This window comes from Equus asinus, chromosome 22 (assembly GCF_041296235.1).
Source record: "Equus asinus isolate D_3611 breed Donkey chromosome 22, EquAss-T2T_v2, whole genome shotgun sequence".
Taxonomy (NCBI): domain Eukaryota; kingdom Metazoa; phylum Chordata; class Mammalia; order Perissodactyla; family Equidae; genus Equus; species Equus asinus.
The window spans coordinates 56159907-56174107 of NC_091811.1; the positions used below are offsets into that span (position 1 = coordinate 56159907).

The 14201-nt window shown below is 36.5% G+C and overlaps 1 protein-coding gene across 1 annotated transcript; it reads right to left on the reverse strand.

Annotated features, from left to right (window-relative positions):
* Positions 1 to 397: 397 nt before the first annotated feature.
* LOC106826787 (olfactory receptor 10C1-like) lies at positions 398 to 1339 on the reverse strand. Its single transcript, XM_014834290.3, has one exon. It carries the CDS (start codon positions 1337 to 1339, stop codon positions 398 to 400), a length of 942 nt encoding a protein of 313 aa, XP_014689776.3.
* Positions 1340 to 14201: the final 12862 nt, after the last annotated feature.

Sequence of the window (14201 nt, forward strand, 5' to 3'; positions counted from 1 at the left end):
ACTTCAATACTAACAACCTGTATTTGACAGTAAAAAGTATTAATTACTTCCCATTTATTTTTTATTTTTTCCACGAGAAGAGCATTCATTTTCCCCAGTAAAATGGTGTGAAACATATTTAGCTTGATGCTATTACCATTGGAGAAGGAAAAATTGAATGATGTCAAGGGGCAAGAGATACTCTGTAGTTTTGTTCATTGAGTGAATAATTAACAATTTAACGACCCAATGCAACATTTACTTTGTGTAAACACTTTGAAAAATGTAAAACAGATCCAAGTGTTTCCTGGTTACTATCCTATGAATTCTTTAATGATAGTTAATATTGGTAGAAGGAACATAAAACCTGGGGTAACCTCTTTGTACAATAGTGTAAGTTTACACTACTATGGCTGGTTTAGGCCATTTGTCTAAGAGAGTTCCTTTGTGTTACCCTTTGAAAAGCTTCCTTTACGTCCTTGTTCCTCAAGGTGTAGATAACAGGATTCAGAGCAGGGGTGACCACAGTGTACATGAGGGCAGTGGCTTTGTCGGTTTCTGGAGTGTGTGCTGTCTTAGGTTGGAGATAAGTGAACAAGGCAGTGCCAAAGAACAGAGAAACAACCAGGAGATGAGAAGAACAAGTGGAGAACGCTTTGCGTCTTCCAGCTGCTGAAGGGATTCTCAAGATGGTCACAAGAATGCGCATGTAGGAGCACAGAATGAGGAAACAGGGACTCATAATGAAGAGCACAGAGACAGCAAACAACACAATTTCGTTTTGGGATGTATCAACACATGCCAGTTTCACTACAGGCATGATGTCACAAAAAAAGTGCTGAATCTTTCTTGTTCCGCAGAAGGGCAGACTGAAGATCCAGGTGGTCTGGGCTGACTCCACCATCACCCCGGTGGTCCAAGACGCTGCAGCCAGTTTCAAACAGACACGAGGGCCCATGCGGAGAGTGTAATGCAGTGGGTGACAAATAGCTACAAAGCGGTCATAAGCCATGGCTGCTAGCAGGCAGCATTCTGTCAGTCCCAAGATGGTGAATACGTACATCTGAGCTGCACAGCCTCCCACACTTATGGTCTTGGTCTCTGCCAGCAGGTGCACCAGCATCAGAGGCACCACACTGGTGATATAGCACACCTCCAGGAATGAGAGGTTAACCAGGAAGAAATACATGGGGGTGTGCAGGGAAGGGGTGAGCCCGACCAGGCAGATGATGATGAGGTTTCCTTCCACAGTAAACAAGTAAAGGATTAAGAACACAAGGAACAGCACAGGTTGTAACTCTGCTAGAGAGGAAAAAGCCGCAAATGTGAATCTGGTGCAGAGGGACTGGTTTCCACTCATTGTAGACTCAGAACCAGACATCTGTGGAGAAAACAAAGATGCAGATGAGACCTAAAGGAATCCAGTTACCTAGCACAGATTTCTATCAAACCTTAGAAAAGGAGCTTTCCTAGGATCAGTGGTCTGACATGAGAAGCTAGACACCTGGATTCCTTTTGCTAAACCCTTCTAAAAAGCTACCAAGTTAAAATGGATGTAATATTCCTTCCTGATTTTGAACTCTGGGCTTTAGGCTATTTTCACAGAAACTTAGAGAAAACAATAGATTTAAATTGCATAATCTGATTTTTTTCATTTTTATCTTATTGATATACTAATCCTATAAACAGGGTATAACATAAGTAATACATGAAGTCATTCTAATTATACAGGAGTGACATAAAACCTAATTGTATAGAGTAAAATACAAAGGTGCTCTCTCCTGGTCTTCTCAATTCTACAACCTTCATTAAAGCCACACTTCAGAGTTTGGAAGGGAATATATTTTCAGTCACTTATCTATTCATTTTCATACATGTTTTTACTCATTGTGATTTGAAAAGAATAAGCCAATGATTAGGCAGCTAAACTCCATGGTGACCAAAACTAACAGAATCTCCTTTCCACAAGCTCAATGTAATTTTACCAGAAATTGTGAGTAGGAGGACATACATAGAACCACAAGGCAAATTTTCTTTTCCTTGTTGGACTTCTGGACTTCCTATGATTCCAAAGTATAACATAATGATGGAATAGGCAGTATTTCTGTTCTGATTGGAGACCATAGGGATTGCATCCACTGCACACCGTTTAATTATATTTGTCTCAGAGGAATTTGTTCAGAAACAACGATGAACGTTCAATGTAAATTTGTTTTTCACTTTTTGAATATATTTTCCAGAGGTAATCTATTGCTGTCAGTTACATCATTTAAATTTCAACTGTAAAACTAAGTTTCTAAGGGATTTTCATCATGCGATTGAAATAATTATTGACCTTTCTGGATATTTGCCATACTAATCTTCTTTAAGCTCCTCACACAGACACTGACTGCTCAAGTCTTTGTGAGATCAGCAAGCACAAGGCAGTACACAAAGCAGACTTCTTAAATTCCACAGATAGCATTCATGTTATTCATTATCAATGCTTAAATTGTTAGCAGCACAAATAAATAGGTTTGATCAGGGAAATTCCACATTTCCAATAAAATTAATTAAAATAATTTATCAAAAATATGAACAGTGGCTTTTTGGGACACTTATTAATTAATTATTTATTTATTTATTAATTAATTATTTTATCAACAATATGAAAAGTGGCTTTTTTTGGCACTGTCTTCAAGAAATGAAAAACTCGTTCATTCTCAATGACCTCTATTGCATCAAGCAGAATACATTCGATTTTTATTTTTTCCACCTTTATTGAGGTATTAATTGACAAAATTGTACCTCTTTAAGGTGTACAATATGATGATTTGATTTACATATTCATTGTGTAATGATTTCTACAATCAGGCTAATGAACACATCTATCTTTTGTGTGTGTGTGATGAGAAACCTTGCTACTCTCTTAGCAAATTTCAAGTGTACATACATTATTGTAATTATAGACTACATGCTGTACATTAGATTCTCCCAACTTATTCATCTTATAACTGAGGGATTGTACTCATTGATCAGTGTCTCCTCATTTCCCCTACTTCCTAGCCCACTCTACTCCCTGTTTCTATGAGTTCAGCACCTTTTTTTTGATACTACAGTGAGATTATAGACTATTTGTCTTTCTGTGTCTGACTTATTTTACTTAATATAATGCCCTCCAGGTTTTTGTCTGTCTGTTTTGTCGCAAATGTAATATTTCCTTCTTTTTCGTAACCAAATTATACTTCTCTTTGACATTGGTCTTGGCAAATTATTTCATATTTTTTGGACATGAAAAGGCAACCTACAGAATGGGAGAAGATATTTAAAAGTCATATATCTAACAAGGGGTTAATATCTATAATACATAGGCTCTCATGCAACCCAATAGCAAAAACCAAGTAATCTGGTTAAAAAATGGACAAAGGACCAGAATAGACATTTCTCAAAGAAGACATACAAACTACCAACAGTTATATGTTAAGATGCTCAACATCACTAATCACCAGAGAAATACAAATTAAAACCACTTTGAAGTATCACCTTATATGTGTTAGGATGGTTGTTATGAAAAAAAATAAGAGAAAGCAAATGCTGCTGAGGATGTGGAGAAAAGGAAATCCCACTGTTGGCGGAAATGTAAATTGGCATAGCCGTTATGGAAAACAGTATGAAAGTTCCTTAAAAAATTAAAAATAGCACTTCTATAAGATCCACTAATCACAGTTCTTGGTATATACCTGAAGAGAATAAATTTAGCATTTCGTAGAAATATCTGCACACCCATTGTCATTGCAGCATTATTCACAATAGCCAAGATATAACCTAAGTGTTCATCTTTGATGTGTGTATATAGTAAGATATTAATAAAATAGAAGAAAACAGAGCTCCTACTGTATTTCTCTAATTTAACCTCCATCTGGGCTCTGTGTTGACTATTTATGAATCTAGTTCTGAAACCAGGGGATAGTATTAAAAACATAACATAAGTGTATGTTGGATGTAGGATATTTATTAAGAGAGAAAAGTCAAAAGTCCTCTCCTGCTGCTTCATATCTGCTTTTGACAAGAATTACTTGGTGAAAGGCCACAGTATTTGGTGAGGTAATGGCCAGATGAGAATGAGCACTACCAGCAATAACAGCAAAATGCTGTAGGGACTTCAGAGCCCATGATGACTTCTCCTATCCTTCTCTAATGCCAATTAACAAGACTTTGTGAGCGGTCCTTAAAACAAGACTTAAGACAAAAGAGTGGATCATGGCAACAAGGCATTTTCCAAGGCGAGAAAAGAGTATTTAAGGAGGAATGATTAAGAGAGACAAACATTAATGAGAATTTTAGAAAAAAATATAGCTTTGATTTATCTGTTAATTTTTAGCTACACATTAGCAATTGACAACCTCAGAAAAGAATAATTTTGAAAAAGAAGTAAGAGTACAAATAAGATTGAAGCTTTTGAGGAAAGAGAAATTAAGAAATGAAAGAAACTATTGGAAACAACACAGCCATTTGGCCATGAGGAGGAGGAGAAAGACAAGGTGAAATGTAGAGGAAAAGAAAGGCAGGACAAGAATATTTATTGTTGTTATTCTGTATGTTTTTGTGATGGGAAACCATGAGCTTGTTTAATAGCTGGTGTGAAGGAGTCATGTAAAACAAAGCTTACTCTCTCATACACATTTTGAAAGCTCCCAGAAAATTAATAAAAACATTCAAACTAAAGGCCTATTTACCTCCATTCCTATTATGTGACACAGTATGTTCATCTTTCAACAAAAATTGAAAGTATGACACAAGCAAGGAAAAGCAGTGTGGAGAGAGAAAGCAATTATCAAAACCAGTCTCAGCAAGGACACAGATTTTGGCATTATATGGTAGATACTTTGAAATAACTATGGTTAAGTTAAGAGCTCTAAATGAAAACATATGTGATATTCAGGAACAGATAGGAGTGTAAGCAGAGAGATGGAAACTCCAGGGAGAATCAAAAGTAATACTAGAAATAAAAAATTATTCTATAGCAATAAAGAATGCCATTGATGGGCCCATCATCAGTCAGCTGGACATGGCTGATGAAAGAATCAGTGTACTTGTAGGTAGGTCAGCAACAACTTTCCAGACAAAAACACTGAAACGCAAAGATAAAAAACAAAAAACAAAAAAACACCAACAAGTATTGGTCAATTTGCAAAGAAGAACCAGGCACTCAACTGGAAGAGCAAAGGAAGAAGAAAGAGAATAGAGCAAAGAAATATTTGATGTAATACTGGTTTAGAACTTTAAAAATTCATGACAGAAAACAAACCATGGATCCAATATGCTCAGAGAACAACACGCAGGTATATAGCAAAACAACATCAAAAGCAATGACAAAATAAAACACATGTAGGCATAACATTCAAACTGAAGAAAACTGAAGATAAATAGAAAATCTTGAAAAGATCCAGGCGAAATTAACCCTTAACCTTTCTGAATTCTCATCAAAAATCATACAAACAAAAAGAGAATGTAGTGAAATATTTAAAGTGCTAAAAGAAAAAACCCCACCAACAAAGAATTCTGTATTCAGTGCAATTATCCTCCAGCATTGAAGGGGAAATAAAGAAGTTCAAAGAAATAGAATTAAGGCATTTATGCCCAGCACATATGCTTTGCAAGAAATGTTAAAAAAAAAGAAGTTCTTTAGAGAGAAGGAAAATAATAAAGGCCAAAAATTCAGAGATCATGTAACAACTACATGCAATCTTTTATAGAAGCTTAATATAGAATTGGGAAAAAATGGAAGCTATCAACATGTTACTGAAAAGGCAGACGTAAGGATTCTGAGAAGATGGCAGCATAGGAGGACTTTGAATTCACTTCCTCCCATGGACACAACAAATCTGCAACTACCTGTGGAAAAATTTCCTCTGAGAGAGATTCGCAAAAAGGATAAAAAGAACCTGCACAACAAGGGACAGCAATGACAGAGATGGAAGAGGTGGAAATACACCTCTGCTGAGAAAAAACATCCTAGCTATGGTGCTTCACAGCTGAAAGCAATCTGAAAGGTATGAAAGGAGGAATGGGAATATTGAGTGGGGGATCTATGCTAGAATAAGCATCCCAGCCTTTCAATGCAGAACAACCAAGATTAGATCCCGTATTACCTGGCTTTGCTGGCTTTGGCAACTGATAGGGAATATTCTCAGAAAAACTAGAGAACTTCAGAGAAAGATAAACTTGCTCTTAAAGGGCATACACACAGATTCACCTATTCTGGAAACCAACACAAAAACACCAAAAAAAAAATGTACATAGTCTATTGGCAAAAGAAACTCACTAACTAAGCTCTGAGCACAATTCAGAGAAGCAGGAAGCTGCTGGGCCTATGTCCCAGGGACTGAGACACTGGTGGCAGCCATTACCATGACATAGTTCAGTCATGTTGACACAGATGCTGGCAGATGCCATTAGAGTCCTTCCTCTAGCCTGTTGGCACAGGGAGTTGCATGCCCAGCTAGAGTGATGATTTAATGGAGCACAGCCAGGAGCAGGCAGCTCACTGCAGGGACTGGCTCGACCTACCAGCAAGTCTGAGGCCAACTTGTGGGCCCACATAGGTGGGGTGTGTGGGACAACTAGTACACAGTGAGTGGGTCCACCTTGGTGGGGTATGCATGAAGGGGGCCCCACCTACCTATTCTCCTAGAGAGCTGACAACAGTGACAAGCTGCAGGGAACTGCAGTAGAGGCCTACCGCAATCATGAGACCATGATCAGCCTATTAGCTGACTTCCAAGAAGAAACCCCACAGGCTATAAAGGAGTGACACAATATATTCATTGTGCTGAAAGGAAAAAACATGCAGTCAAGTATAATCTACCCAGCAAGGTTATCATTCAGAACAGAAGGAGAGAGAAAGAGTTTTCCAGACAAGTAAAGACTACAGAAGTTTATCACTACTAAATTGCCCTTACAAGAAGTGTTAAAAGGACAAATTTAAGCGGAAAAGACAAGACTACAAATATAAATAAGAAAATTATCAAAGAAAAACATCACTAGTGAAAGCAAATATAAAGTTAAAGGGAGTGGATCAACCACCTATAAAGCTAGTATGAAGGCCAAAAGACAAAAGTACTAAAATTAACTGTCTCCATGATAAGAGGTTAAAGGATACATATATGCAAAAATGATATCAAAAACATAAAATGTGAGGAGGGGAGTAAAAGGGTAGGGCTTTAAGTAAGAGATGATCAAAATAATATAGATTGCTATTCACATAGGTTATTATATGAATGTCATGGTAATCATAAATGGGAAACCTGCAGTAAATACAGCAAAATATAAAGAGAAAGAAACCCAAACATAATATTAAAGAAAACCATCAAGAGAAGAACAAAAGAACAGAGAAGAGCTATTGCAACAACCAGAAAAATAGTAATAAAACAGCAATAAATACGTATTATCAACAGTTACTTTAGATGTCAATGGAAAAAATGCTCCAGTCAAAAGACCATAGCATGACTGAATGGTTAAAATAATAAGACCAATAAGACCAACATATATACTGCATACAAAAGACACTACAGACCAAAATACACTCACAAACTGAAAGTGAAGGGACGGAAAAAGCTTACTCCATGTAAATGGAAATAAAAAGAAAACCGAGGTAGCAATATTTATATCAGATAAAATAAACTTTAAAACAAAAACTGTAATAAGAGACAAAGAAGGGCAAAACATAATGATAAAGTGAACAATCCAACAAGAAGACATGATGCCTATAAATATCTATGCACCCACCATAGGAGCACCTAAATAGATAAAGCAATTTTTAACAGACATAAGAAGAGAAATTGACAGTAATACAGCAACAGTAGGGGACTTTAATGCTCCACATACATCAATGGATAGATCTTCCAAATGGAAGAGGAAAAAGGTAACATTGGCCTTAAATGACATAATAGACCAGATGGACTTAGTAGATATATACAGAACATTCCATCCCCAAACTGCAGAATACATATTCTTTTTGAATGCACATGGAACATTCTCCAGGATAGATCATATATTAGCCCTAAAACAAGTCTCAATAAATTTAAGAAGATTAAATGATATTGAGCATCTTTTCTGATGACAATGGTATGAAACTAGAAATCAACTACAAGAAGAAAACTGAGAAAGCCACAAATATATGGAGATTAAACAAAATGTTGTTGAACAACCACTGGATAAATGAAGAAATAAAAGGAGAAGTCAAAAATACTTGGACACAAATGGAAACGAAAATATGGCATGCTAAAACTTATGGCATACAGCAAAAGCAATACCAATGGAATTTTATAGCAATACGGGCCTACCTCAGAAAAAGAGAAAAACCTCAAATAAACAATCTAACAGTACACCTAAAGGAAGTAGAAAAAGAACAAATCACAAAATAAGTAGAAGGAAGGAAATAATAAAAAACAGAATGGATATAAATGAAATAGAGACTTAAAAAACAATAGAAAAACTCACTGAAATGAAGAGCTGGTTCTTTGAAAAGATAAACAAAATTGACAAAGCTCTAGGTAGATTTACCTTGAAAAAAAGAGAGAGGTCTCAAAGAAATAAAATTGGAAATGAAATGGGAGAAATTATAATGGACACCACAGAAACACAAACGATTATAAGAGAATGCTATGAAAACCTATACACCAACAAAATGAGTAATGTAAAAGAAATGGATAAATACTTAGACTCATACAACCTTACAAAACTGAATCAAGAAGAAATGGAGAATCTGAATAGACTGATCACTAGTAAGGAGATTGAAACAGTAGTAGAAGACCTCCTAAAAAACAAAAGTCCAGGACCAGACAGCTTTCCCAGTGAATTCTACCAAACATTGAAAGACTTAATACCTATCCTGCTCAAACTTTTCCAAAATGTGAAGAGGAAAAGATGCTTCCTAACTCATTCTATGAGGTCAACATTACTCTGATAACAAAACCAGACAAGGACACCACAAAAAAGGAAAGTGACAGTCCACTGTCATTGACAAATGTAGATGCAAAAATCCTCAACAAAATATGAGCAAACTGAACACAACAAAATGATAAAAAGATCATACACAATGACCAAGTGGGATGTATTTTAGGGATAGAGGAATGGTTCAACATCCACAAATCAATCGATGTGATACATGTCAAAAAATGAAGAATAAAAACCCACACGATTAACTCAATAGATGCAGAGAAAACTTCCAACAAGATACAGGCCCCATTTATGATAAAAAGTGAATAAAATAGGTATAGTAAGAACTGCATCAACATAATAAAGGCCATGTATGACAAACTCACAGCTAACATCATACTCAATGGTGAAAAACTGAAAGGTATCCCTCTAAGAATAGAAACAAGACAAGGATGCTCACTTTCACCACGCTTATTTAACATAGCATTGGAAGTCCTTACCAGAGCAATCAGGAAAGAAAAAGAAATAAAAGAGATGCAAACTGGAAAGAAAGAAGTAAAACTGTCACTATTTTCAGATGACATGATTTTGTATATAGAAAACCCTAAAGAATCCACCAACAAACTACTAGAAATAATAAACGAATAGTAAAGTTGCAAGAGGGGGGCAAAATCAACACACAAAAATTGGCTACATTTCTATACACTAACAAGGAAATGACATAAAGAAAAATTAAGGACATGATCTAATTTACAAGCACATAAAATTAAATTTTATAAAATTTAATGAAATTTTGTGTCCATTTAGTAGTATTTCTAAGGGGGAGAGACAAAGGTAACAACTAACTCTGCCATGTTGCTGATGTCACTCTAATAAAATTTAGGAATAAATTTAACTAAAGGTAAAAAATCTGTATGCTGACAACTATAAAACATTAAAAGAAATCAAAGAAGACACAAAAAAATGGGAAATATTCCATACTCATAGGTTTGAAAAATTAGCTTAATTAAAATATCCATAGTGCCTAAAGCGATCTATAGATTCAATGCAATCCTTATCAAAGTGCCAATGACCTTTTTCACAGAAACAGAATGAAGAATCCTAAAATTTACATGGAAGAACAAAAGACCTCAAATAGTCAAAGCATTCCTGGGAAAAAGGGACAAAGCTAGAGGTATCACAATCCCTGATTTCAAAATATACTACAAAGCTATAGTAATCAACACACCCTGGCACAAAATCAGACACATAGATCAATGGAACAGAATCAAGAACCTAGAAATAGACCCAGACATCTATGGACAGCTAAATTTTTTTGACAAAGGAGCCAAGAACATGCAATGGAGAAAGGAAAGTCTTTTTAATAAATGGTTTTGGGAAAACTGGACAGCCACATACAAAAGAATGAAAGCAGACCATTACCTGACACCATACACAAAAAGTAACTCAAAATGGATTAAGGACTTGAATGTAATATTTGAAGCCATAAAACTTCTAGAAGGAAACATAGGCAATATGCACTTCAACACCAGTCATAGCAGTATCTTTTTGAAAACCATGTCTTGCTAGTCAAGGAAACAAAAGAAAAAAATTAGCAAACAAGACTGCATCAAACTAAAAAGCTTCTGCACAGCAAAGGAAAACCATCTAGGAAATGAAAAGGCAGTCTCACAGTTGGGAGAAAATGTCTGCAAATTATATATCACATATAGGATTAATATCCTAAATATATAAAGAATACATACAACTCAACAAGGAAAAAATAAACAAACCAATAAAAAAATTGGGCAGAGAATCTGAACAGATATTTTTCCAAAGAAGATATACAGATGGCCAACAGGCACATGAAAAGATGTTCAAGATCACTAATTATTAGGGAAATGCAAGCCAAAACTACAGTGAGAGAAGTGACATCAGCAACATGGCTGAGTGAGTTGTTACCTTTGTCTCTCCCCTTTTGAACTACAACTAAATAGACATGCATTGACCAACAGAGGGAGCCCACACAGCACAACAGGATGCCAGAGAGACAAACAGAGCTATACATCAGAAGGTGGATTGACTGGCCCTCTGGAGAGTGGTGGAGATAGGTGAGCACTCCCTTCCCTTCCCTGACAGCCCTGTGCATGTGCATGAATGCTTTCCAGCCTAGTTCAAGTGCCCATAGTACTGCTGTGCCCTGAAAGTGGGAATGGGCCCTGGGGCAACTGTAGGAAGAGTGGGAGCAGCCCTTAGGCTGCTTGTGATCACTTTCCTAGTAGTGAGGGATCCCACCATGCCCCAGTGACTCCGAGATTTGGACCAGGCTTGGTCCCCATGAGGAAGCCACACTCCCCAAGCACAACAGCTGGCAGGACCACAAAAAGAGGCAGCAGCAGATCTACACACTGGGGGGAGCACATTCCTGGCCTGTGCAAGTGTGCATAGAACTACTGACACTGAAAGTGGGAACTTGCCTTGGAGAGACTGAAGGAAGAGGTGGTGGCAGCCCTTAACCTGCTCATGATCACTTTCCCCATGGTGGGGGAGTCCACTGTGCCCATGCTGCCCCAAGGAATGGCCTTAGCTCAGTCCACATGTGGAAGTCCCGCTCAGCAAACACAGTCTACATAAGCATCTGAATGGCCCCCAGGCCAGTGCAAGCACCCATAGTACTCCAAAACTTCCAGCAGATGGGTTGGAGATCAGAAACTCTGCTCCTGCTTCCCCCAGTGGTAGCAGGTCGAATCTGCAACCTAATACTACCACAAATGTGCTGACAAAATATTGGTTCATCAAACACCATGCAAAACTACAGGAACAAATCAGGCCTGAAGGAAAGTGACAATTCTCCAGAAACCAATTATGAAGGCACAGATATTTGCAATCTAAATGACATAAAATTAAACATAGCTGTCATAAAGAAACTCAATGAGTTACAAGAGAACTCAGAAAGACCATTCAATGAGCTCAGGAATAAAGTTAATGAGAAGAAGGAATATTTCACCAAAGAGCTTGAAACTATCCAAAAAATCAAGCACAAATTCTGGATATGAAAAACACAATTAATGAAACAAAAAGTAACATAAAATTCTTAAGAAATAGAACTGATTTTATGAGGAAAGATGTAGTGATTTAGAAGATAAAGATACAGAAATTCTACAGGTGGAGGAGAGAGAAGTAAGAATTTTTTTTAAAAAGTGAATGAATTCTTGGAGAAATATCCAATTCAATTAGGAAAAGCAACATGAGGATTATAGGTATTCAAGAGGGAGAAGTGAGGGAGAAAGGAGCAGAGAACTTATTCAAAGAAATAATACCAGAAAACTTCCAATCTCTGGGTAATGAACTGGATTTACAAATACATGAGGCTAGCATAATGCCTAATAACATCAATACTAAAAGAACTTATACAAGGCATATAATAGTAAAACTGGTGAAAGTCAATGACAAAAAAAATTTAAGGGCAGTAAGGCAGAAGAAAATAAACTACAAAGGAACCACTATCAGGCTTTCAGCAGATTTCTCGGTAGAAACCTTTCAGGCTAGGAGAGAATGGAATGATAAACTCAAAATGCTGAATAATAAAAACTTTCAGCCAATAATACTCTATACAGTGAAATGTAGCTTCAGATACTATAGAGAAATAAAAGCTTCCCAGATACACCAAAGGTGAGGGAGTTCATTGCTTCTAAATCTCCCCTACAAGAAATGATTAAAGATGCCCTCACGCTGGAAACAAAAGGCAACGGTATTTAAAGCTTTGAGCAAGGAGATAAATAGACAGACAAAATCAGAAAACTGTAGCTCTTTATAAGGATAGGGAAGCAAATACTTAATTATAACTTAAAAGATAAAAAGAAGGAAAGCATCAAAAGTAACTATAAACACTTAGTCACAAACTCACAACACAAAACAGAATAATTTGGAACAACATTAACTCAGAAGGTGAAGAGGAGAGGGATGGAACTTGCTTAGGCTAGTGGAGAAAAGAGGCTATGAGAAAATGCACTATTTCATCGATGAGATCTTTTACACAAACCTCATGGTAACCACTAACCCCAAAATCAGAGCAGAGACACCATTCATAAAAGAGAGAAAACTGAGAAATCCTCCATGGAGAGCCACCAAAATGAAATGGCAGTCAGAAATACAAAGGAAGATAAACAATGGAAACATAGAACGACCAGAAAACAAGAGATAGAGTGGCAGGATTAAGCTCTCACATATCAATAATCACTCTAAATGTAAATGGATTCAATTCTCCAATCAAAAGACACAGAGTAGCTGGATGGATTAAAAAACAAGACCCAACAATGTGCCACCTCCAGGAAACACATCTCAGCTCTAAAGACAAACACAGGTTCAGAGTGAAGGGATGGCAGACAATATTCCAAGGTAATGGCAAACAAAAGAAAACAGGTGTTGCCATACTTATATCTCACAAGCAGACTTCAAGTTAAAAAAGACAATGAGAGACAAAGAGGGGCAGTACACAATGATAAAGGGGACTTTCCACCAAAATGAGATAACGCTTATGAATATATATGCACCTAACACCGGAGCACCAAAGTACATAAAGCAACTATCAACACACCAAATTAGAGAAATTAACAGCAACACAACAATATTAGGGGACCTCAACACCCAACTTACATCAATGGACAGATCATCCAGACAGAAAGTCAACAAGGAAACAGTGGACTTAATTGAAAAACTAGACTAGATGGACTTAATAAATATAAATAGAACACTCCATCCCAATACAGCAGAATACACATTCTTCTCAAGTGCACATGGAACATTCTCAAGGACAGACCATTTGTGGGGAAGAAGGCAAACCTCAATAACTTCAATAAGATTGAAACCGTATCAGGCATCTTTTGTGACAATAATGATATGAAGCTAGAAATAACCTACAAGAAGAATGTGGGAAAGTGACAAATATGTGAAGACTAAACCACATACTACTGAACAATCAATTGATCAATAAAGAAATTAAAGGAGAAATCAAGAATATCTGGAGACAAGTGAAAATGAAAATATATCATACCAACTCATTTGGGATTCAGCAAAAGTGATGTTAAGAGGTAAATATATAGCAACACAGTCCCACCCTAACAAACAAGAAAAATTTCAAATAAGTAATCTTAAATGACACATAACAGAAATAGAAAAAGAAGAACAAACAAAGCACAAATTCAGCAGAAGCAGGGAAATAAAAATTAGAGCAGAAATAAATGAAATTGAAACAAAACAGACAACAGAAATGATCAATGAAACAAAGATCTGGATCTTTGAGAGATAAACAAAATTGACAAGTC